The 27,061-nt window shown below is 37.3% G+C and overlaps 2 protein-coding genes across 8 annotated transcripts in view; one reads left to right on the forward strand and one right to left on the reverse strand.

Annotated features, from left to right (window-relative positions):
• The window catches only part of nrg2a (neuregulin 2a), a 90,330-nt gene that overhangs the window by 53,669 nt on the left and 9,600 nt on the right, over nt 1–27,061 (forward strand). For 3 of the 7 annotated variants that reach the window (XM_082141028.1, XM_082141030.1, XM_082141034.1), the window contains exons 4-7: nt 9,723–9,843; nt 19,761–19,819; nt 23,529–23,552; nt 26,920–27,022. In XM_082141028.1, coding sequence (XP_081997154.1) covers nt 9,723–9,843; nt 19,761–19,819; nt 23,529–23,552; nt 26,920–27,022 — 307 coding nt within the window. Of the gene's footprint in view, nt 1–9,722; nt 9,844–19,307; nt 19,385–19,760; nt 19,820–23,528; nt 23,553–26,919; nt 27,023–27,061 lie in introns of all 7 variants that reach the window. The other 4 variants (XM_082141032.1, XM_082141033.1, XM_082141029.1 and 1 more) reach the window with 2 other exon arrangements.
• slc22a6l (solute carrier family 22 member 6, like) overlaps nt 4,500–27,061 on the reverse strand; it is a 65,432-nt gene continuing 42,870 nt past the window's right edge. Inside the window, exon 10 of the mRNA XM_082141042.1 lies at nt 4,500–4,545. Coding sequence (XP_081997168.1) covers nt 4,515–4,545 — 31 coding nt within the window. The 3' untranslated portion in view covers nt 4,500–4,514. The remainder of the gene's footprint in view (nt 4,546–27,061) is intronic.

Genomic DNA, 27,061 nt, shown 5'->3' on the forward strand with positions numbered 1-27,061 from the left:
ACGAGGTTTTTTGAGCATTATGATACAAGTCATAGAGATTCTTTGGACAGAGCGCATTTTAGTTTTGGCCTCCTGCCTAAACAGTGCCTGGAAAGACGTTGACACATGTCTCATGTCTCACAAACTCCCTTTGAACTTGTAAATATGCAATATGCAAATACTGTATGTAAATGTCTTACCTGCTTGTTCTCATGCTTGTGAAGCTTTTATGGAAGAGCCATTTGTTTAGAATGTCTTTAGGCGTAAATATTGAAGTTTTATTCTAAGGACCGGAGGGTTTTTTTTCCACTGACTGGTCCAATGTCTCTTTTTACAAAGACTTAAGTAAATATCCAAATACCGGATCACTATAGCAATCACACTTCAGGGAAAGCTCTGTTTCCTAACAGGCTCGCCTTTTGTTGCTGGTGTGCGTCGTTGTTAATGCAAACATGAAGAGTCTCAAGTCCACACTAAAAGTCTTAAAGAGATAATAGATTACACAGGGCCCGTAAAGCACTGAAGAATGCACTCACACCACAGCTGTATTCTACATTTTTACTACACATGGAACACTCTGAAAGAGAATTATGTAAAATAGCACATAGGATAATGTGTTACCTATAGGGATTTTATGTTAGCTTGTGTGGGCCGTAATAGGAACTGTATCTGTGCCTTACGTAATGAATCTGCTGGTTAAATAGTAAGTAAACTTACTATTTTATTTTATTTTATTTTATTATAAAAAATATGGGAAATTCTCTAACTTGTCTAGAAAATATATACAAGTTAAAGAATATTGGCTCACTATATAAAACATTTATATAAAATATATTATAATATATAATAAAGGGAATTATTTCTTTGTTTATTATTTTGTTTTATTGCTCTTTATTTGCACTTGCCCTTGAGCACACAATCATGCATACTTGTCCACAGATAAAATGACATCAGTTCCACAGTTCAGCGCCAGTCTGCGACACAATCAAAACACCACTGACATCTGAACTCTCGTGCCCTGCAGTGCACCAAAGCTGTTGCTAGAAAACTGATAGTGTGATAGCTGTTTTTTCTTTACTTGCTCTGGGCCATATGATTTTGTTTAGAGGCTTTTAATAAATGCAGTGGTGCACATATAAATGTGAAATTGAGAAGACCTCTCTGAAAGGCTTTGGCAACCTCTTTAAACAAAAGGGATGCACATAATGGTTTCGCGTAATGGAAAGCACTCAAAAGTTGTAAGATTGCATGCTGTTTAAATTGACCTCTTTGCAATGATGGGATTCTGCTCCCAGCTGTAACAAGACACATCTCCTGGCATAGGGGGTTAACCATGGATTCACTATCATGATCTCTCAAGCATCATTTGTCATCCACTGGAGCTTTTGAACTTTTTCTTTGGCTCTCAAACTACCAAAGGATGTATCAGCAAATGTGGAAGTAATTGGAGCTAGTGGATATTATTTGTTTTAAGTCCTGAAATAACCCTCATGTTCTGTTAAATTGATTTGGTTGTTTTATGTTTGGGGTCACAGAGACCTCAGTGATTTATGTGTAATAATAATAATAATAAAAGTAATTTGGAATTGACCACTTATTTTCCCTTCAAAGGTCTGGTTTCACAGGCAGGGCTTAGATTAAGCCAGTATAGGCCTTACTTAAGTGGGGCATTTAAGTAGATTTTATAAATATGCCCTGGAAAAAAACATTACTGATGTGCATCTTGAGACAAAATAATGTCAGTGACCTATTTTAAGATATGTCAGTGCGAATAGCTTTCAGTTAAAACAGCTCAAACATGCATTTTAGTCTGGGACTAGGCTTAAGAAATGTGTTTTATCCATTTAAAGTAGAGAATCAAATGTTGTAGGCCTATACCTGGGACCTCCAGGACCCCCAAAATAAGTATTGTAAAAAAAAATCATAAAGGACTATTGAAGCATGTTATTGGGTTGAATTTATGTTAATACACATAAATCACAAGATTTGGAAAGTCATCAACCTGATACTTCACTGTTAATTATATTTTTTAAGCTGTTAAGCCATTGAGTCTCTGAGTCTGCAAACAGAACATGAGGGTTAAGCCTGCAAATGAATACAAGGGGCACCTGTCGAACATCTCTACACTTATGAAATTACTCGTTTGGACCTGGTGAATGTGTCTCCAGAAGAAAAAATAAAACACTCTCAGCAAAGGGACCTCTCCTTTCATTTTTACGACTTTCATAGAACCCTTTGGAGAGTGCAGAAAGATAGACATGTTTATGAAGCCTTCCAGATGGCCCCGTTTTGCCCCCACCCAGGCCCTCTTTTCAGTTCCTTGGCCATGAAGGATTAATCAAACTCAGGGCTAAGCTCGCTGACCAACCCTTGGGTTTTCACGCAGGAGAAAGTGACCTCTCATGGGAGCTGTAGTGAAAGTTGCTTAGTGCATGCCATTAAGAACTTTAGCATGTCAGGGATAGAAACGTAACCTAGCCTAGCCAGTGAACATGAGGCTTGGAAAATGGCCTGGCACTGCAGCTGAATGTAAAAAGAGGATGAGTGTGAGACTGAATTAACAGCAATTGTCAAGGACTGTAGTGAAACTGACCTTGTTAACTTGGAATGCTTTGTTGATCATTTAGCGTGAACTGTGGCGTGAACATGGCTAGCCTAAGTCTGGTTTAGCTTAGAAGCAAGCAACTGAGAATAGCAAACTGACTTATTTTCTACTCAGCTGCTCTTACTTATTTTTCAAAATTAAAAGATTTATTTATAAAAGGTTTAATAGCTGGATAAGTGTGCGCATTTGGTTTATACTAAGCGGTCAGTGATTTGCTAGTTAGCATGCCATGCTAGCAGACAACAAACTTAATCTGTTTGTATAAAAATCTTGATACATTTTTGCATTCACAGCCATTCAGAATTACAAAAATTTTACATTGGAAGGCCCTAAATTAAAAAAAAAATCATTTAATACATGTATATAAATGTATATATATATTTATATGTGAAAATACTTTTCATTTATATATAATTTATACTATAAAAATATTTATAATAATTTATATTGTATAATTTTTATAATAAATTGTTTATAACTATATAAATAATCTAATTTATAAAGTGCTTATGGCTGTTTGCGTTAGTGGTCACTAGGGATGGGACGGTATGAAAATTTCACATCACGATAATAGTGACCAAAATTATCGTGATTATCAATATTATCACGGTTTTGTTAAAAGGAGATGAAAATGTTCAAAAATAACTGATGCTCGCACTGAAGACAGTTCAACAAGTTTTATATTTGAAAATCAACAAACAACAACTAAAACGAGCAGCTCTATGCACTTTAAGCAAGATTATATTCTGTGGCATTTCCTTCCTTATAATGATAGGATTTAAGGATTTATAAACAGGTAAGATTTAAAACAATCTCAATTCAATATGTCCCCGTAATTATGTGGTAAAAAAAAAAAAAATCGGTGTAATAAGTGTACAATGATATACATTATTATCCCTTAAATGTCACTCTTAATAGTCTTGTTTGAACTTGTTCGTTCGTCTTTGGCTCAGAGCCACTTGCTGCGAACTTTTCTCCGCGGAAGCTTCACGTTTATTTCAAGTGAGTGAGATCAAATATTTCAACTCAGAACAACATTTTGTGCCCAATTATTTCCCAGACGTAGTTTTGGTATTGAGGTCAAAGTTAACTTGCCTTGCGTTCGCTATAAACAGTGGGTGATGGTCACACCAGACGACTTGGCAGATTTGAAGTGTTTCCAGGGTGACCATTCTTGATTAAGTTTCACTCAGGACTTTTGTAAAAGCTAATATATGACCACACCTCAGATTTGGTCCACGGTCACTGCCTTCCGCCATTCCTTCTCCAATAAAAACCCAACATTGCGCGCTGCGCCTGCGCCTGCGCCACACTGTTGCTGGCTGGACAGGATTTACAGTGAGTTATTAAAATCGCGATAATCGAACATGGTTTTAATGATAATTAAATTTTAAACGATAATACTAACCGTCAGTACATTTTATCGTGGTTTATAGTGAAACCGGTAATCGTCCCATCCCTAGTGGTCACATGACATTTCCAGCTCAAGTGATTGGCACAAAAAGTTCTGTGGTCTTATGCTAGCAGCATGTGATGAGATGGCAATTCAAATAGATAGTTTTCTCCAAATAATGTTCTTAAACCACCTTCACCCCAAACCTCAACCCGTTCTCTTTCACTCTCTGCTCCACACATTCCCCCCTCCACCTCATCTCCCTAGCACATGCAGCCTCAGCAGGTATTTGGCAAGTTTTTCCAGATCTCCAGCAGACAGCTGATGGTAACCTCAGAAACAGGAAGGAATATTGTACAGGCGTGTAACTGTCAGAGCTCAATTACTGATGGAGGGAGATTTTTGAAGTGTATCACTAGACCAGAGGCATAAACATGACAGACATTGGCAGAATTACCCCACAGGCTGCTGACACGCAAGTCTTCCTGCAGCTTTGGAAGAACAGTCCTAGTAACATTCTTCTTTTTAATCTAACTGTCAGAGAGTACTTTGAAACTTTCCGTTCTGAAAAGTCCAAATTTGTGTAATGCATAAAACAGGGAAGAAAATTGAAATACATAGCATACAGCTGTCCAATTTCAGAATTTTTGCATGCACCAGAATACTTACTTGCGTTTGCGTTAAATAGTCAAAAGTGAATATCGTCTTAATATAGTCAGCTTCGCAGTCCATCCGTTCACCCTCAAGGGGATAAACAGAGGCGACTGTAAAGAATACAAACATGCCTGTTACTAAAGCTCTGGGAGACTGTGGAGATGTTTTAAAGGCCGATCTGAATGTTTGAGCCTCTGGATGTGGTCTTTATGAGGCTCTGAGGGCTGCTCTCACTCCATCTTTCCATCCAGGGAGGCTGAGTCTTGTTGAGTGTGCTGTGCCATTAGTCCTCTAGTGGGGTAAATAGGCACTGAGATATGCTAAAACTCTCAGCGGGCTTGGAGGGGAGGAAAGGGGTGGCAGGGAACGTGTGCCTCCCAGCAACCAGCTGGATCCTGGCCAACCCGCATGCATGTTGTTGAAAGGAGTGTTATTATAGTTGTAAATTGCTGTTGTTTTCTCTCTCCCTCTTGAATGTCACACAGCTGAGTGAATTTCGAAATATAAACATTTAAATATGTTGCAAGATGAGTTTTCTTGGAGCCTTGGTGTTCAGATGCGTGGTCCTATCCAAATAGAAAGAAAAAAAAACCTTGACCAATGGCATGTGTTTGGGGGCGGGACTATCTCTTTGGATGACCAATGGCAAATGTGTTCAGGAAACTGGTTTGAAAACAGTCAATATTGTTACAATTCTCTTAGTGATGCTAGTTGTGCAGAAACTGCATATTTTGGAAGGCAACAAGTAAAAATAAATTAATATTACATTAACAAAAACAAAAACAAAGACATCAGCATTTGAGAACGGTTACTGTGAAATAATAACTATAATGAAACCAAGTAAATAAACTTGTTTGCTCAGTAAACATCTGATATTCACTCAAGTTATGCAAGACAATCACAACCTTAATGTTACTGAGGGTGTTTTCTTGAGTCCTCTTTAAAAGAACCAAACTCTGACTCCTTTAGTGGACCAAGTGAAAAAAAAAAGACCCAGTTCTCTTTACGTTCACACTGTCCCTGTCCCTGAGAGAGGACTCAGATCCTTTAGGTCCACTTAAGTAGGAATGTGGTCTCAGACCTCTTTGTGTTCATACTGTTGCTTTTTGGATCTAATCCAGGTCAGTATGTGATGGCTGACCCTATGGCCTTCAAAATGTGATCTCATTCACTTACATTGTATGTGCCTCACTAACCAAAAATTATTTTTATTATTATTATTCTGTAAAACGACATTGCTACAAATGCTGTTGAAAGAGCTTAAGTCTAAGTTGTTTTTCTTTTGCACAAAAATATGCATTTTGTTGCAATACTGCATCCATATTCTTGCACTATATCACACATCCGATCCACTTTTGTAAATCACATTTATTTGTAATTGTTTTCCTTGCATCCAGGACGCAATATACAATAAAAGAAATATGCAAGTGAAATAAACTGCTTTACATTTTTCAGGTACAGTATACCTAAAAGTAGTATTCAAGTAAGAAATGGAACAATCAAATGAAAAAATAAAACTGCATAATCTTCACTGTATGAATAAAACATATGATGATTCTACTGATTCTTATATTTGGCTGCTGTCACTTTAAGAACTACAGTAATGCACGGATCCAATATACTGATACACACATGCACGATTTCTATCCCAGATGTTTACATTAACTTAAGACAAAAGCAACTGTTTATGTGAGCCTTATGTGTTTTTTTACACTTTAAACGCAATAAGACGCTAAAGAGAATTTAGTTTTGTACACACTCTGTAACAGCTGGCTTTTTGTGCATGTGCTTAAGGTGTGTGCGCTCGTAAAACTGTATATCAGAATTTTAAACTGGCAAGGCATGCAGCCACGTCTCTCTTAAACAGTTTGGTTTAAACAGCGGTTGAAATTCCAATAAACAAGTGTACTTTGTGAACTAATAATTTGTAGAGATCTGCCAGAAGCAGCAGCCATGATGAACAGCCGATTGGTACGGAGGCATCTGATGACCAAACTTTTGTGAATAGAAAAATCAAGTGAGCCCAGACTGATTTGTGTTCATAATGAACATTTTTAGCAAACCGTACCATTAGCTGAAAGCGTTCCATATTCAGACACCTCCCTAGATGGTCTCGGTTCGCTTAGCTTTTAAGGGGTCAGAGACCGCTTGGAGTGTTCACATATGGGCCAAAATTCACACAAACTGCGTTTAGACCCCTGAAAAGGACCAAGTGTGAAAACACCCTGATTTTCCACACCGTCTGTTGTATTTGTTTCAACAAACTGGCACAAGATGTTCTGTAAGCTGTCTAGGATTCCAGAGCCACACAATGTGATTATTGCTTATACACAAATACACAACCTGACTAGACATGCAGTTTCGTGAACATGAAAATCTACAAGAAAGTTCAGAAACTCTCTGCCCCTCATATCCAATCCACAAGGGTGCTCTGATTTCACGCATGTGATTTGATGTGGTAACATTAGTACCTCTAGATCATGTTTGATATCAGGATGGGCCCCGATACGCATAAAGTGCATTTCCACATCTGCTAACGTTTCACTTTTCTTGGCCTGGCTACAGCCGGGTGTTACACGTGTGTGTGTGTGGGGTTGCCGTAGTCCTACGATGAGCTGCTCATGGTTGGAAATCCGGTGGATTATTTCATTCGCAGAGAGAAAGAGGAGAACAAGATGGCTCATTTTGTTCTGTGCTGAATTCCTGACCTATTTCGTCTCAGGCCTTAGGCTACACTGAAGACAATTGCCTTCAAATTTTTGACTTTGACTTATTATCACACTTTTCTTTTCATTCGGAACAAGACAGTCTTCAATCATGTCTGAATTCGAGGAGGAAACCCTTTTGTTTTATCCATAACGTTTTTATTCTTTAAGAAATCTTACATTACCGTTCAAAAGTTTACTTTTTTTGTAAAGAAATTAATCCTTTTATTCTGCAAGATCCAAAATTACAGTGAAGACTTTTATATTGTTAGAAAAAATATTTCAGTTAAAAGGAATTCCACAAAAACAGCACAACTGTCAACATTGATAACTGTATTTATTGTGCACTTTACAACTTTGCAGAACGTTTACATTCACAAACAGCTGTATTACACACTGCATGAAAGGGAATATTCGACAAACTATAATAGGGGCACTTTAAATGTAGTGTATATAATTATCAGTCCTTAGTTCAGGGTTTTCAGATCTTACAAAAAATATCAATATTCTTGTACTGTATCATTGTGAATGTTTCCTTATGTATTACTGAAAATCATACAACAAGCATTATCTATTCGTGTCTGACACTGAATTGTAAGTCTGGCATTCACAATCTTAATTTAAACCTAAAAAAAAGGAATTTTGAACAATTTTAAACAAACAAACATTATGATAAAAAATGAATAAGAAATGTATAAGGTTCTTCACTGCTTCTAGGTCACTAATCAAATAATAAAAAATGAATTTGCGATCATGTGAATTCACGATCAGATGTTCTTAGTTCCACTGAAGCACAAAATGGCACATCTCAAATCATGCAGGAGAACATGTAAAGCCATGACTCATTCCAACAATGTTAGGTCCCACCCTCATGCTTAGCCAATTGATTCACCATATACTGCCTGACATGTTCATGAGTCCATGTTTGTGTAATCTGTTAGAGAAATAAACGTGTCTCGAGCATGAAACAAGACTTGAGTTCAACGAATATGCCTGGTTGCTAGATTGATGAAGCTACCACGTGTTGACAGTTACCTCAGACCATAATTTCAACTTGTCCCTCAGTGTATAAATGAATAGGAAACGCATTTAGAAATAAAATATAAATTGTAATGGAAATATTCAGTGGTGATTAGAATGCCACACATGCAGTGTAAATTCACCTTTTTTGACCCTTTATATGAAAATGTTGCTTGCAAAAAACTGCAAAACTACATACAATGCTTTGAATACACCTCTTCTTTAATGAAAATTAAAATGCATTTATAAATTTCCCTTTTTGACCCTTTATATTATTACGTTGCTTGCAAAATCTGGGCGTCAATGCAGAGAGATGCTTTTCAGCTCCCAAAATGGTGTAGTAACGTTATCTACCAGCAGGGGCTAACTGAGCCACGCTAACCAGCAAAACTAACAACATTAGTTTGGAAATCACAATATTTCTTTAATTACATAAATAAAAGTGGGCTTGATGTGGTGGAGTGATGCCGTAAAAACTGCTGGAAGAGAGACATTCGTCTTTTTCGTTGTGATTAGCAAGATTAAATAAGCATGTTCCTTCAAAACATTTGCTTTGAACGCCGTTTCAGCTTGACAAAGATGCTCCACTGTGCTGTGCTAAACAAAAAGCCATTGCGTGTTTGAAAAGGCATCAATTGGGTGGTGATGACATGAGTGTTTGTAGACATGTTCAGTTTAACAGCGGTGAGAAACCGCGAAGGTATGTGCTTAATGTGGCTGCGGGAAGCAGTTTGCCCAGTCACTCTTCACGTTTTCTGCTTTTGATTACATTTTCAATAAACATGTTCTTGCATCCCAATGTTCACCCATTGAACTGGTACAAAAGGTAAACAAACTGCTGTCAAACTGGCCATAATTTGATTTCGCCACGTATAATTTTCTGCAGGCCTCTCATTTTTTTTTACCCATGAGGTGCAATATTCCCAAAACACGTTGAACGTTGCTCCGATAATACTGCGGGATTACGGATCCATTCCAGACCTGTGAATCAGCCGGAGCAGGTGGCGTGGGCTGGGGGGGGTTCCAGCGCTTACTGAAATGCTTTTCTTTGCCTATATCGAACATCTCGAACTTTAGCAGAGCAGCAAAGATGTACAGAGAGATTTGCGAAGGAACCAAAGAGTCATTGTTCTAGTGAATGACTGTTATTGTAGGGAATGGGACATGAAGTGAAGTGTGATAAATGATCAGTAACTTGTAATGAATGCTATCTGAAAAGATGGCATGCGTGTATTTTGGTTCTTGCACAACCACATGGTTGTTCTCTTTATTGTTTACTAGGCACTCAATGAAAGCTCTGTCTGTTGTGTTTTGGTTGGCATGCCTTGTTGATGTCTTAAGATGTTTGTGTCTTTGTTTCCTGCAGTAACCACAACGTTATCTCCCGGCTCGGGCCACGCCAGAAAATGCAACGACACCGAGAAGGCATACTGCGTGAATGGCGGTGACTGTTACTACATACATGGTATAAATCAGTTTTCCTGCAAGTGAGTTTCTCTCAATTTCCTTTACTCTAATGTCAGTCTATTTCATACTCCTGGTAAATCAAATCAAAGGGCTTCCACATGTATTATATTTGCTCTGAATGTATATGGGTTCTTCTTAAACTGTGGGCACTTTAGGTTCATCATAATGTTTCCGCATAAGTGAGAGATTAAGAACGGCACGCTAAGTGAAGTAAGAATCCCTTGCCTTATTCCAGCAATGGCCAAATGGTATCCATCAAGTCGCCCATCCTTTTCTTCTCAAACTCATTCTCTCCATCTATCGCATCTGTCTTCGGTCGTGTCCCTCTTGTGTCAGGGGTACAGCGTGTTGACTCACTGGTGCAGATGTTGATGAGCGCGATATGACTGTGATGTGCTTGGGGAATTTAAAAAAACAGACCTCTCGTCCCCCTCCGGTGGCCCACGTTTAGCGTGCTGGAGCGGTGTGCATCAAACCATTGTAAAATGCCATGTCATGCTGGTTTAGAGCTAGAACAAATATTTACAAGAGCCAGAGGCCTCCCACAAGGTAAATAAGTCCGTTTGCTTACATTTCAATCACAGGGGAAAAGGACAGCGATTTACACAGATGCTTTTAAATCGGGGGTGCTCGGGACGTCTTGTTATGGGCCGAAAAAATATTTTCGCCCGCATTATCAAAACAAGACCAGGGCGATTAAGTAGCTGCGAAGGGCAAGATAACAAACAAGGATGCAGGAGCACATGGAAACGAGTTTGTGTTTATGTGACCAGCTCTTATAGCAGCGAATGTAAGGTGCTGTTTCTCTTCTACTTCTACATCTTCTTCTTTTTAAATCAATTTCAGACCGCATGTTGCGCCATGTTATGAGAGCACCTGCTGGTATTTTCAGCCCAGATGCACGCCATGCGTGCTTGCGCGCGTGCGCCCCTGGAATACTGCTTGGCAAGCAAACTGCCAGGACATGTCTGCAACAGCCATTCAATAAGTTGTGTACAAATTGGAAGGAGCAATAACTCAATTGCTGCAGCTAATTCACTCATGGGTGAGGCACAGGTCCAGAAAAGTCGGATAATGCAGTCGAGGCCCGCTGGGAATTGTTGCCCCAAAGCTATCTCATTCAATATAGGCCAGGCTTCCATAGGAATTACTCACCGGCTGAACAAGTCTAGCCATACAAGCTACCTCATATTTATGGCTGCCTCCTTTTCATTGAAATACAAAGTTCCACACACACATAGGGGGTGAAGGAAGAAGTAATAAATGACCCAGGCTAAAATTATTTTCTTGCTGGAATGATGGGGCGGGGGGAGTATTTCACAGCCCTGCCAAGTTACGGCAGCTCCACATCGACACCCCTGTCATGTTTACATAAGACTGGGACAGATGACAAAACTGAGGAGGAGAGAGAAATGCCAGAGGAGATTCATGGCCCGCCACTGAGGGGGGCCCTGTAGTAGTCGGCTTTGCATCAGGGACAAGTTCTGATCTGAAGAATGTAGGTTATTGAGTTTTGTTTTTAGTGGCCATCTCTAACTATATTATTCACTTCTCATGAACACAGTACACATCGGTCCTGAGACCTGAAAATGTATGGCTGTGAGTTCGGTAGAATGTGGTTGTCACTCCTGTAAATGACTGAACTGTGTGTGAACGTAAACACAAATCGCACACCAAATACAGGGCTGACAACCGTATTCTGCTGTTTTGTGAAAGTCTCTTCTTAAAATGGTTATTTTGGCCTGTCCCACTTCTGATGTCTTGATCTTCCTGACTGTATCCAGCAATTAAAATCCTAGAACAGTGGGGAAAAAACATAACATTTAAAAAAAAATCTTTTGTAACATTCCTTAAACTCAAGAAGAACATTATTTGGACATTATTTGTACAGCACAATGATAAAACAAGTAAATAATCTGATTCTGTTCTGAATTGTAACAACAACAAAAAATGTGGTTGACTGCATCTGTAAGGTCAACCTTCAATTCTACAAGTTACTGTAAGAAAAAAGACCAAATATCTTTTCTTTAATTACTTGAAAATATAAGTTTATTGCTAATTATGGAAGTGCTTTTGGTCCAAACTGGCTAGCCTGTTCTGCATAACAACTTAATTTAGGATATACAGGTGAAACTCGAAAAATTTTAATATCGTACAAAAGTTATAATTTTGATGATTATGGCTTACAGCTTATGAAAACCCTAAAATCAAAATCTCATACAAATTTGAATATTACATGAAATAAAAAATAAAACAAAAAAAAAGGATTTTATACAGAAATGTCGGCCCTCTGAAAAGTATAATCATGCATATGAATATAGTTATACACTCACCTAAATGATTATTAGGAACACCTGTTCAATTTCTCATTAATGCAATTATCTAATCAACCAATCACATGGCAGTTGCTTCAATGCATTTAGGGGTGTGGTCCTGGTCAAGACAATCTCCTGAACTCCAAACTGAATGTCAGAATGGGAAAGAAAGGTGATTTAAGCAATTTTGAGCGTGGCATGGTTGTTGGTGCCAGACGGGCCGGTCTGAGTATTTCACAATCTGCTCAGTTACTGGGATTTTCACGCACAACTATTTCTAGGGTTTACAAAGAATGGTGAGAAAAAGGAAAAACATCCAGTATGCGGCAGTCCTGTGGGCGAAAATGCCTTGTTGATGCTAGAGGTCAGAGGAGAATGGGCCGACTGATTCAAGCTGATAGAAGAGCAACTTTGACCACTCGTTACAACCGAGGTATGCAGCAAAGCATTTGTGAAGCCACAACACGCACAACCTTGAGGCAGATGGGCTACAACAGCAGAAGACCCCACCGGGTACCACTCATCTCCACTACAAATAGGGAAAAGAGGCTACAATTTGCACGAGCTCACCAAAATTGGACAGTTGAAGACTGGAAAAATGTTGCCTGGTCTGATGAGTCTCGATTTCTGTTGAGACATTCAGATGGTAGAGTCAGAATTTGGCGTAAACAGAATGAGAACATGGATCCATCATGCCTTGTGACCACTGTGCAGGCTGGTGGTGGTGGTGGTGGTGTAATGGTGTGGGGGATGTTTTCTTGGCAACCTTTAGGCCCTTTGTGCCAATTGGGCATCGTTTAAATGCCACGGCCTACCTGAGCATTGTTTCTGACCATGTCCATCCCTTTATGACCCCCATGTACCCATCCTCTGATGGCTACTTCCAGCAGGATAATGCACCATGTCACGAAGCTCGAATCATTTCAAATTGGTTTCTTGAACATGACAATGAGTTCACTGTACTAAAATGGCCCCCACAGTCACCAGATCTCAACCCAATAGAGCATCTTTGGGATGTGGTGGAACGGGAGCTTCTGTGCGCTGGATGTGCATCCCACAAATCTCCATCAACTGCAAGATGCTATCCTATCAATATGGGCCAACATTTCTAAAGAATGCTTTCAGCACCTTGTTGAATCAATGCCACGTAGAATTAAGGCAGTTCTGAAGGCGAAAGGGGGTCAAACACAGTATTAGTATGGTGTTCCCAATAATACTTTAGGTGAGTGTATATACTAAATATATTAGTTTCACCTTTTAATTTGAATTACTGAAATGCATGAACTTTTGCACGATATTCAAATTTTTCGAGTTTCACCTGTACTTGTATTTAATTTTATTTAATTTATTTTTTTTGCTAGAAAAATACACAATCAGGGTTTTAAACTGTATTTTTCATGTCCCAAATTTTGTTAATCGATAAAATGAACAGAAAATAAAACCACTTATAAAACTTTAGTTTGACCTCCTGAGGTTGACGATCAGCAAGTTAAGTGCCTCCTTTCACTGACCATTTGTTGAAAAAAAACGCAAACTTCATTTTTTAAGAGCTTCAGGCACTTTTGTGTACTCTGTTCGTGGAAAGCGCCATTAAACTTTCCAAATATTAGTGCATGAAAACAGCTGCATCGAAAGTGTTTTTTTTTTGTTTTTTTACTTTTCTTCAGACCAGATGCTGCATCCTTTATTATGTAACACAGTGAAGATCAAGAGATCAGGCTTTATTTCCATGAGAATCTCGTTTAGGTATGACGTGTGTGCGGGAAAAAATCTACATTATTTGATTAATTCTGACAAATTCGCCGGCAGGATAGAAATGATGCAAAGCCTTCTGGGTCAGAACGGACTCTTTTAGGCAGTGCTGGTCCTCTCATTTTACAGAGTTACAGTGACCTGATCGAAGGCAACAGGACGCAGAAGAAAGACACCCTTTCCTCTTCTTGTTTTTTCTCTCTCTCAGCGCTTTAGTGCAAAGACATTCTCATGAATTAAGGCAGCTTTACCCAGTGAAACTTCAGCTACAGCCTTACAGTAAAGCATTCAATATTTGACTGAATAGTTAGATAAAGAAAACTGATTAGCAAAATGACAAAACATAAAGATTCAGTAAATAAATATTCTATGTACAGTTGTATTTTAGCTTTTGATGATATGATTGATATTTATGTGTAATTTGCCAGTGGTGCTGGTTAGAGACTGATGTGTGTTTAAAACAGGATTAGATGTTATAACTAGCAGACCGAGGGAGCTATTTTTAGGGTTTAGGTTTTTTTTAGTCTACAGTGCTCTCTATTACAGTGTATTCCACTGTAAATGTGAAGATGGGTTGTTCATTTAGGGTGTGTTCACACTTGTCAGGTTTGGTTGGATTAAAACAAACTCTGGTGTGATTGCTCTGTTAATGGAGTTTATTTGAATAAGTGTGAACGCTGAACCCTGGTGTGCACCAAACAAGCGGACAGAGACCACTGAAAAGATGGGTCTCAAGTCCACTTCCAAATCAACTCTGGTGCGATATGACTGAAATATGAACGTGACATGGACTAAAGACATCTAAACAAACCAAAAACAGGATGTGATGGCATGAGATGCGACCCTAAAAAGGACATACCTGAAGCAAACCTGTTTTTTCTCTCGCAATTGGAACTATGTTGCCCATTGCGGTTCGGGACAGGCGTCAGAACTAGCGTCTCTTGCAGCAGATTTTCATTTGTGTGCAATGGAGGATTTTTTCTTTTTCACAATTGATAAGCTTTTTATGAGTGTTTAGCTCTGCACACCGCATTGTTCTGGATGTTCGATAAGATCAGTCGCAAAATATACATCATAAAAGCAGATTTTTTGGCTCTTTGGTCTTAAATATGACAGTGTGAATGCTAAGCGAACCAGGGCTAAATGTATTTATTTTCTGGTCCATACCAAAAGAACCAAGAGAACCCGAACTACAAGTGTGAACACACCATTAAATAACTCTTTCTTCCTGATCTGTCTCTTAAAAATTGCGTTCATTGCTCTAATTCAGCTCTTACCCCATTAACTATGTGGGTTTTTTTTACGTTTTTGACTAAACATTTTCAATTTGTGAAACCTTGTTGAAAATGTTTGAACATCCTTAAAACAAGATCAATGTCCTTGAGAAGCAAAATAGTTTTAAATCCATTTCTACAGTACCAGTCAAAAATAAGTTTGGAACATTACAATTTATGTATTTGAAAGAAGTCTCTTATGCTCACCAAGACTGCATTTATTTCATCAGAAAATACAGTAAAAACAGTAATGTTGTGAAATATTACTGGAATTTAAAATGAATGTTTTCTATTTTAATGTATTTTAAAATGTAATTTATTTTATTCCTGTGAATTTTCAGCATCATCACTCCAGTCTTCAGTGTCACATGATCCTTCAGAAATATATATCTGATAAGAAAATATGCTGATTTGCTGCTTATTATTATCAATGTTTAAAACAGTTGTGCTACTTAACATTTGTATATGTGTGTATTCAAATAATTTATCTTGAATTATGTTTATTTTTCTCAAACCATTAGGATTTGTTTTCTTGTTCTACACACAAACCTCAACCCCTTAAATGTTGTGGTTAAAACAAGAATGGAACCATAAATAAACCATATTCAAGATATATTTCGTTTTATTTTGCTTATCAAGTAAATTCATCTTGTTGAATTTAGCTAAAAAAATAAATAAAATAAAAATAATAATACTGATAATGTAAATGCATGGCTGTCTTTTGAATATATAAATGATGCAATAACTGGTCAATTGTGCACTATGTGGCTCTTTGCCATGTTGAAACTTCCCAGTGTGGTAATGGTTCAGCTTCAGCTATATATATACGGTTTGGCCACCTGGAACTGGATTCTTGGAACTGGTATCATTGTCACTGACGTCTAGGCTTGTTTGGATGATGTTCATGATGTTTATCTTCTTCAGGTTTACTTCTACAGCGCAGTTCTGGCAAAAAAAACTCTTTCTATTTCTCTCTCACCGCCTTTGTAGATTTTCACTAAACTGGAATCTTTCGGCTCCCACTGCCAGGGAGAGAGGGAATGAAAAATGCATATCCAAAACTGAGGAGGGGACACTCGGAGTTGAGGCGGAGGTTAAGTAGGGGAAAAAACTAGAGGAAAGAGACAGAATATTAAGTAAAAAAAGAATGATGCAACGATCTACAAGAAATAAAGCGTCAGGGAGAATAGCAATTTCTGGCTGTACCAATCATTAGTCTGGATAACAATATTTAATCATCTTTATTTTATTATTATTATCACTATTTTACACATTTTAGAACAGTAATTATGAAAGCTTGTTTCCGCCACAAAAAAATAAAAAAGGTAATTTCGACTTTTTATCTCACAAGTCAATTTTCTCAATTGCGAGTTTACATTTTTTCAGAATTGCGTGATATAAACTCACAATTGCGAGACATAAAGTCACAATTATTTATATCCCGCAATTCTGCTTTTTTTCTGGTAATTGCGAGTTTATATCATATATATGACGGGATATAAACTTGCAATTGCCAGAAAAAAAGTCTGAATTGTGAGATAAAAAGTCGCAATTATCCTTTTTTTTTTTTTTTATGCGGAAACAAGATTCCAAAAATAATAAATACATTATTATTTACAAATAAAAAATAATATTAATAATAATAAATATTAAGTAATAATCAATGCATCCTGCAATAGTTTTCAAATATTTAATATATCATATTATTAATAATACTGATGAATATAAATAATAATGGGGGTTTTTTTATGTTTAGAAGAAGGGAAAAAAAAAAATTGTGAGAAAGTTTAACCGCTTTTCTTCCATGAATGAAAGCTGATCTCATTTATTTTACATTTTTTATTGTAAAACATTTGGTTTGTAAAGAAACACTAGGTTTTTTTTGAAGACTTGGTATATCAAATCTGAATTTCAACCAACCTGAAAATATCACCACATTACCACATTTCTTCAAGGTAAAGACACAAGGACCAGTCTGAGTCTGTACGCTTAATGCAAACAATGAACATAGACAGATGTAATATAATCTGTTCTTCATTTGGAGAAAGGAATGAATGAAGTTGAGGAGTTAAAATCCCAGAGGACCTCTCCAGACTGAGAGGCACACGTTTGCACACACGTCGCTCGGTCTCTCTGGCAGTCTCCAGCAGGATAACATTGTTTCCATGACCTTTGACCCCCACATGTCTGCGCTCCGGTACATACCCCAACTTCTCTCCCTCCTGCGTTCCCCTAAAGACTACAACATCTTATGGTCTCTCTCTCTCTCTCTCACCATCTCTCTGTTATTCCCAGGGTCTCCGTAGTTAAAACTGCAGTGTTTTACCACGTACCAGGCAGTGAAGAGATTACGGCCTGAACCATGGCTCATTTTACACTCTATAAACTTACCAATGGCTTCGTGTGTGTGCTGCATGTATAGTGTCACGCGTAATGCCTCACATCCTACTTCAAAAGGGCTTTTTTAACTTTAACAGGAACCTTGTGTGTATGCGTGCCCGCTAAGTGCTGCTTTAAGATCTCACTGAATTGTGTTCGATTTAAGCTTAAAGTTAGAAAAAAAACTATTTGCCAGAAGGGTACAAAGTCATATTCTCTGAAAACAAATCTTTAATGCTTCCCAAGTAAATGGACTTGTTTTGAGGATGCTGAGATTTCACTGGAAAACGAATAATTTCGAGCCTCTGGCGGTGCAGCGTGGGATGTGCAGGGAGACGGCGTTCAGAAGACAGAAGATAACACTCGCTCGCGATTTCTGTTTGGCCTGAAAATTGAAGATGGCCATTCATCAGTGATTGATCACTGACTAGAGCAGTTATTGAGTTAGAGGAATTAACACTGTGAAAACATTACCCTCATATCGCTCATTGCGCACTGATGAGGCGTAATCTGTTTACTGGAATGACATGAATAAGCATAATTGGCCAATCAAATCCATGAATGAGAGCCATGTCATAATCAGGCGACCATATTAGAGATGTGCTGCTTATAGGTTTAGATACAGTTTAAGCTGTTGGTGTTTGCTAGAATCTGATTGGTTCATACCAGGCTTTATTCTGGGCTGCAAAATAATTTTTTATCAATTTTATTTCATGTTTTCCAGACAACAAGATCAATTTGCTTGAGAAGCAAACTATAGTAAGATGTAATCATTTTAAAAAGAAATTAGCTTTCAAAGAATATATCTTTAATTAAAAAGAGTTAAATATGTTGAAGTACATTTGTTTATTACTTTAAGTTTTATTTTATTTTATGCTTAAAAACTTGTTTCAGAGAATACTGATACAGTTACATGACTTACATTTTTTTTAATACTTTTATTCAATAAGGATGCATTAAATTGATTAAAAGTTAACATTTTTAGTTCATTGAAATTAAAAAAATTGAGGTAATACAATGAAGGTGATTGGTTTGACAACAGAAACTCAAAATTCTATGTTATCTGAACCACAATAATTATCGAAGTTGATTTGAGAAAAAAAAAAAAAGTTGTGATAACAAATCATGAAAATATTTTTTTAAAGTGTAAAGACTTTTACATTATTACGAAAACAAATAAATGTTGTTCTTTTGAACTTTATATTGAAAAGAAAAATGTACCACGGTTTCCAAAGAAATATTAAACGGCTGTTTTTAACATTGATAATAATAAGAAATGTTTCTTATCAGATATATATTTCTGAAGGATCATGTAACACTGAAGACTGGAGTAAAGATGCTGAAAATTCACCTTTGCCATCACAGGAAATCATACATTTTAAAATTGTAATAATATTTCACAATATCACTGTTTTTACTTTACATTTTTTACTGTACAAATGCATGCAGCCTTGGTGACTTCTTTCAAAAACATTAAACGTCAAACTATGATGTAAATTCAAGATATATTCTCTGGAAAACGAAATCTTAAAATACTATACGGTAAAATTATCTTGTTTTAAGAATGGTTGTTAAATATTTAGAAACCAAGACAAAAATGATTCAGAAAGTGCTCTTCTTAAACAAATGATGGCTGGAGAATCGTCTGACTATCAGATGTTTGTCTGGATGTGTTTCTGACGTCGCCGTGCATAATATCCTCTGTGTATGATGTCTGTGTGTGTTTGGTGTATCTCTGTATTTCATCACCTCTCCTTCCCCCAGATGTCCGGACGGATACTTCGGCCAGCGGTGCTTGCAGACAGAGCCCAAGCGGTTATACATGCCCAAACCTAATAAAAGTATGTTGACTTGAGATGCAGCAAACAGAGGACCGGCTGTCACTGGGTTACCACTGTTGTCTCTCCTTTACCTCCTTCCGCCTCCCAAGGCTTGCTGGCTTAAGTCTGTCCTGAAATAGACACAGTGGTTCCTCCAGTGGGATCCTCTGCTTCTGCTGTACATAATTGTGCTATTGTCCTAATGTTCTCTCTGCTTTCTTTTCCCCCTCTCTATCTCTCTCTCTCTCTCTTGCTTTCACCCTTTCTTTTTTCTCTTGCATTTTTTTTTTCTCTGCTCGACACTCTCTCCCCCTCTCTCTCTCTCTCTCTCTCTCTCTCTCTCTCTCTCTCTCTCTCTCTCTCCCTCTCTCTCTATGGTTTTGTCTCTTTTCATCAGGTGTCCAAATGACTTTACTGGTGATCGCTGTCAAACCTACGTTATGGCCAGTTTCTACCGTATGTCCATTTCTTCTTCTGTCTGTCTGTCTGTCTGTCCGTCTGTCCGGTTTGCATGCCGAAACCGGAGATGTGGAATGTGGTTCTGTAATGGTTATTAATCTACTTCCTGTTCTAACAAATCCATTTTTTTATTTTTTTTTTTATTTTTTTTTTTTTTACAATTATTGAGTTTTATTTGGTCCAGTGTCTCATTTACCCCCTGCATCACTGGTTAATTGATTCTACATTACATTACCTCTTAACATGATCAATGATGCATGTTTTCAGTTATGATGCATGTTCTTTAAAAGATTGAACCGTAACTTAGTCATAATCATAATGGCAATAAAACACCAAGATGCTGCATCATTCCTTAACATATATGACAGAAATAGTTACTGTCAATTTACTAACCATAAACACATGCCATAGAAGATGTCACAAACATGTGAATAATTCAGCTAATAATTTAGATATAAAAATTGCTCAATAGCTATCACGAAATGGCAACTAATATTTACCTTTTTTTTTTAAATGTCCATAACAAAAAATAAACCTTCATATTAACACAATATATCAATGTTGGTTATGTATGTTTCAGTATCTGTTAATATTGGATATATATTGGCTTTAGATTACATTTACAATTTAATCTTTAAAAGCACTGAAATGTTCATTAGTAAATCTTAAAACGAATATTGTCATTCTGTGCATTATAACATTGTGACACCTTCACAAGTAGCATTTAAAATGATCAATTTTAGTTTTTAGTGTTTTATTCGAATTTAGTGTTCAATCATTTTTCGGCCAAAACATAAAAAATTTTATCGCCCAGAATTTTAATATTAATGCATCACTAGTTCCTATTGTCCAAACAGTGGAGCATAAGGCTAGCAACGCCAAGATCTTGGGTTCGATTCTCAGGGAATATATGAACGGTCAATCCTTGAATGCAATAAAATGCATAAAGCATCTTCCAAATGCATAAATGCAAATTAAATACTTTTCTACCAAATTGTATAGTAAATGTATTTCAAATTATTATTGAGTTCTGCAATTTCCTAATTGCATAGATTTAGTACCGTAATGCTGCCATAATTAGTGTTTGTAGACAGATTTTTGTATCAGCTGTAGTAATCTGTATACAATACATCGTTCTGTAGTTTCACAAGCGAGTGCGGTGTAAAACAAGAGCGGTTTGCGAAGTACAGCCATTGTTTCCCTCGAACAATCCTGCCACAAATCCCCTCATAGTTCAAAAATCCACCCCTTAATTATGCTGTGAAATTAAACAGCTCCACTTCCCCGAGGTGACACATTTTAACCGTATAAGGCTACACCTCGGCGTCTCCACCGCACATGTCCATCAACTACAGAATAACACCTAGATTAGAGGGAGGCGCAGGGATCACTACACCTGACAGCTCATGCCTGTGAGCTATTGAGTCCGCATAGTGTGTATAATCAGCCCTTTGTGCTCTCGACAGTGTTGCTCCGCTGCCTCTGTTTACATTTTACCATGACCTTAAATCTCACCATATATTTATTCGCTTTTAAAAAGATAGGAAGTACAGCATGAAAGATTGATGTTAACAAAATGAACCTACAAAGTTGCACGTATAGATTTCCACGCCGTATAAAAAGGAATCATTTATGATGTATACAGAAAGTGGTGCAAAACAAGAAAAAATATAGTTTGACACATGCTCTACCTGTGTCATGTAATGTCAGGTCATGATTTATCATCCTATATCAGGACAGCGCTCGGATCATGTCTTTGCACGCGTGGATTGTTAGCTTTTTAAACAGTCAACAACCAGGCTACCTTTCCGTACTTTGTAGCGCTGTTCAGTTTGGGAGGTCTGGAAATGGTTGTCTGTCAACATTAGATGTTGAAACAGTGCAGGTATTGATGCTTTTAAACCGGAGGAAATGGAAATATCATAAATGTAGCACAATAGGTGCGTGTACATACAAGCAGAGCGAGGAAAAAAATGTCTTTGGCGCCAGGGAACATGGGTAGGAGAGAGAAATGAAGGTGTTTCCCCATCTTAGTGCATGGTAGGAATATTCTAACACGGAGAACATCTGACAAAATGTCATTTCTACATGCAACGCCCAGCTGTAATTCTCAGGTTGGAGGTTGTGCACGAGGGCAGACGTGTCCTCAAAGCTGTCGTCCCTGAGAGAAAGTGATTTTCTGTCACTTTCTGTTCAACTCGCTGTTGAGAGAATTGTAATCGCTCTACCAATTAGAGGCATAGTAGAGAACTAAAATATTCTCTGGCAGAAGCACTGCAACAGCCCAGGGGATTTTAGACTAGGATCCCTGAGAAATATTACAGAAAAATATCTATTTATTTATTTTACCTTGTCATTTGTATAAATAAAATGTTTTATTTATCTTTATTTACTCTGGAATAGTTCACCCAAAATAAAAAACTGACTTACTAATTACTATCATGAAATTCTAACACAAAATAATAGATTTTAAAGAATGTCCAAGCTACTTTTTTTTTTTTTTTTACCATGCTAGCAAAGTGAACATGGGCAGATGAGTTCCATAAATAAATAACACTTTTTTTTTTTTTTTTTTTAAGTGTATATGGGTCTTTATATATAAGGCACCTGGAATAGTAATATAAAAAAAATAATAATTCGTATCTCTACCTGACGATTGCTCAGGCATCTGATCCACCTCTATCAAACCTGTGAAAGTATGTTGTCATGACAACAGTGGGAATTTCCTGCGGCTAATATTAGGCAGGTTAGCTGCCAAACTTTTATCCCAGTAACACAGAAATAATGATACTGTGTTTCATATGACAACTGCTCTCTCTGGCTCAGCAGAAGCGCCAACCAGATCTGAATATTCACTGTGATCGAAAGGTTTAATAACCACAGGAGAATCGTTTTCATTTAGGAATGAGATCACGTGGGTGTGGGTTTGAATCGATCTTTTAACGATTAATCACGCAGAGAATATAAAACCCCCTAAATTGATTTGTCTAGCCATGATATTTGTTGCATAGCGCATGATTTACTAATATAACATCCCAAAGTGTAAATAGCATCTTGTCATTAACAATTAACATAAACAAACATGCATCAAATTGTTTTTATGAATAATATCAGCCGTCTGTGTGCCCCACAGGTAAGACACATCAGAGATATATGAATTGTGAAACTTAATGAACGCTTGAATGTATATCCGTTTACTTGCATTCCTGCATACTTGCTGTATATAACAATAATTACATTAATGATGAAATAACACCCCTAAAATAACAAATTAAAGTGTCTAACAATGCGCCCTGACATGACCCCACAATGACATGAATTCATAAAATAAAATCTACTAACCTAGCTGCTCGTTTCAAAATCTCAGATCCTAATCCATGCAATAAATACCGAAATAAACTACTAGTTTGATGCTAGATGCTAGTTTGATGATTTTGATAATAATTCTTCTTTATTATTTTCTCTTACCCATTAATCCAAATCTGTTTTTAAGAAACCTATATTTCATATGTGCTCTAACCTGCATTATCTAACCACTTATACTTTTTCACATTTGCATGATGTGTCTTGACATGACTTTCATTATGCCAATATGTGTTCCTATGTATGGTGGGATATCTATCTCCTAAATCTTGTTCTTGTTTTTCCTCTCTCTCTCTCTCTGTTTTTGTTTTTGCTCTTCGTTATCAACTCTTTGCACTGGCAGAATCTCTTGGGATTGAATTTATGGGTATGGACCAATCCTTCATTCCGTTTTCCAGATTGAACTGTGTAGCTCTCATTCCATTTGACGCACCTCCATAGCCTCTCTCCAATGGACACTAAAGCTAATGAACAAATTGATTAAGAAATAAATCTGTCAATCAGCCGTTGCTCTGTATAGTAGCTCCTCTTTCCAAGAGTTAGCATGGGAATCATTATCTGCAGCCCTCGTCTCGTCACAGTGGGATTTTAAGGCTTTGTTCAGACAGGCAGAAGAAAATCGGATCCGACTCAAATCCGTTTAGGAAAAAACAAAATGAATCTGATGTTTATAAGCATGCATATATGGTCTAAAACCCGATTAAAATCAGATTTTTGGAATGTTTTTTGAGTCTGACCGATACCAGAGTTCAAATGTCTGTCATTCGTGACATGACGCACATGTAACATCATACAAAGTGCACAATATTGAATTTAGTCATGTACAATACGTTCATTTGTGCTCTTTCCTCATATAGTAAACTATGTGGCATTCATTATACAGGAATGAGTGAACAAATAAGTGATTTTGGGCGCAGTATGTTCATCAAATGCCTGACATTATACTCTTAATTGTTTTTAAGTCTTTGGCAACCGATGCACATAAAGATGATATTAACTACTATTTGAACAAATGGATCCAATTTAATTAAAAGATCAGATTTGATAACTAAATTTGATTTGTGTGCAATGTGATCAAAGCGTACGAAGTTTCAGTCAGCTCACTCTTTTAAAATTAGTCGTAAATTATAGCAGCCCAAGAAACGTTGCCAAAAAGTTTTACTGTGAGCGTTTAACAGTCTGCGTAGTTAGTTCAAGTTTTACGTAGGACTTTTGACAACCATATAATCTGTTGAATTGGTTGGAACGACATAAAGAGTCGGCAAATGAGTCAGTTTTTTGTAATCAGCTTGAAGATGTACACAGATTTCTTCAAGTGTATGCAACTAGTCTCAGGCTCTTAAGCAGTGAGCATTATGCGGGGGTGATTTGTGTAAACCTCTGTCAGTTTACACACCAACCTTGTATTTACTGAACAGTAAACATAACAAGTGTGTAGCTTCAAGTAAATTTATGTGCACTGGAGTAGTACTAACATTGAATCTAATTATGTTATACCTTGAAAGCCTTGGCTCACGTTGAAGAGTTCAGTTTCCCTTACGCACGCACTTTCAGGATTTCCAGCGAACTCTTTGGGTTGCCCACTTGACACTACAAAACAAAAATCAATAAAATTATGTAACTTTAAGACTTTCAGAGAATATAATTTTGTAATTTAATTATATTTTATAATTTATACTTTTTTAAATCATGTAAAATAATTGTAAGTCTTTTTTTTTACTAGAAAAATGTAATTCTGTGCTTAAAACAAACTATAGATAGATAGATAGATAGATAGATAGATAGATAGATAGATAGATAGATAGATAGATAGATAGATAGATAGATAGATAGATAGATAGATAGATCTCCAGATGGTCTTTTATTGTACCACAATATGGATGAGTGCTGCAGATAAGAGTCCATTTCTCAAACAAAATAGTTCCTTTATTTTCATTTTCTTCCCTTATTCTAATCTAAGTTCTTCTCCCTGTTCCATCTGGCCTCTTTCCCGTTGTCTTTGCTGAATTATTTCCCCCCCTTTATTTCCATCCTTGCACGCTACTTTACCATTCTTCTGCTTCACCAGTGTGATTTCTGCGTCTGTATTTGATAATGGTTTAAATTAAATGCAGATTCTCTTTTGTATTCTGTTCTTAATATTATCAGGCTTGGACAAACTGAATCCTAGTGCCCTAGCATGCCAAACTGCATTAGTCCCATAATTAGGTTGTTTATATGACCTCTCCCAATCGTCTGTTCTTTGCTTACAAACACAGCCTCTGTTTTTCCTTGAAAATGATCCATTTTATGGTACGAGTAAACTAGGCCCTCTATGAAGTCACGTTGTGTGCTTGAATCACATACTCAGCTCTGTTCCTACTAGCACAGATGAGGCCCTTCAGAAATAATGTTCTCCTCCTCGCTCTGAGCGAACGACAGCTGGATTGTTTCATTATTGATTATGAAATATTTCTCCCCTAACTAGCCCCCATCCCTCTCGGACACACATTCTCTTCCTTTTGGAAGGTCTGTGGGACCAAACCAAGGCCCATTTCCAAGGGAAAAGCAGAAGGCTGTGGTTTGATATTTGAAAAACATGTCCTTTTGAATTGTACCAAACATTCAGTGTGTTTTATAAGAAGTTATGCTTGATCTACAGCATGTGTGGCATAATGTTGATTACCACCAAAAATAATTCGAATCATCCCTTGTTTTCTTTTTTTTTTTTAAATTGGTTGCAGTGAGGCTCTTACAATGGAAGTAAATGGGGAGGATTTAAAAGCAGAAACGAGAGGCTTACATGAATTCTTTAGTTAAAACGTGTGTATTATTTGAGCTGTGAAACTGTTTAAGTAATTTCTGCAGTCAGATAATGGATTATGGCATGTTATGGCAACAAAGTTTACATAGAAATGGTTATTAAGTAATCAAAATCATGTTAACATGCATAATGTTTTAATCATGGGACCATGCTATTGAAAGAGTGAATATTTTAATGTTTCTACGAATGTCCTTTTTTTTTAAAGAAAAGGAAGATTTTTTTTTTTTGTCCTAATCAACATTATACCACAAATGCTGTCTAATAAGCTTAACTTGCACTGTATCCAAAATATGCCTTTAAAGCTTGCTAAGAATCCATGTTTTTGATTGGTTATGAATAAACTATAACTGACCAAGCCAAACAAAGACCCTGATGATTATGTCTGTGCCTCCATGCAATCACCTCTTAAACCAATTTGCCCTGCATATTCATCCACATTTCAATCGTCCTCTTGAAATGCTGTTTGAGCTTGTAAATTGAGCTGAATTACGATGCCCCCCAGTGGAGGAAGGCATCCATGGACTCTCAGAAATCATCAGTGCCCATTGGGAGATTGTTCAGACAGCCCGTTTCCCTCACGTCCACGATAATGATACGCATTATTCCTCACGCAAGCAGTTTCCACTGCTGAGCTGGTCCATTAGAGCCCGTGTTGAGGCCTGAGCCTCGTTCCCATCTCATGATTAATCCTCATATCCACGCAGTTAATGAGAGCGTACGGGATCTGAGTCATGCTAAATGCCCGATAGGAAGAACATGTTAATCCGGGCCGTACATGATATATCTCAGACACTATGAAATGAAAGAGGACCGCCGCAGCAGTGGGGACTGTTTACGAGAGAGTTTAGAACCAGCTGTAGTTTTAATTGAGACTGATAGTTGTTCTCTGGTTGTGTTGTGTGTGTGTGTGTGTGTGTGTGACAATGTGCAGAGGCAGAGGAGCTCTATCAGAAGAGAGTCCTGACAATCACCGGCATCTGTGTGGCTCTTTTGGTGGTGGGCATAGTCTGTGTGGTGGCCTACTGCAAAACCAAGTAAGTATGAGGCGAAAAACAACCATCTAAACTTAGTTT

This window comes from Leuciscus leuciscus (assembly GCF_965113295.1).
Source record: "Leuciscus leuciscus genome assembly, chromosome: 16".
NCBI lineage: Eukaryota > Metazoa > Chordata > Actinopteri > Cypriniformes > Leuciscidae > Leuciscus > Leuciscus leuciscus.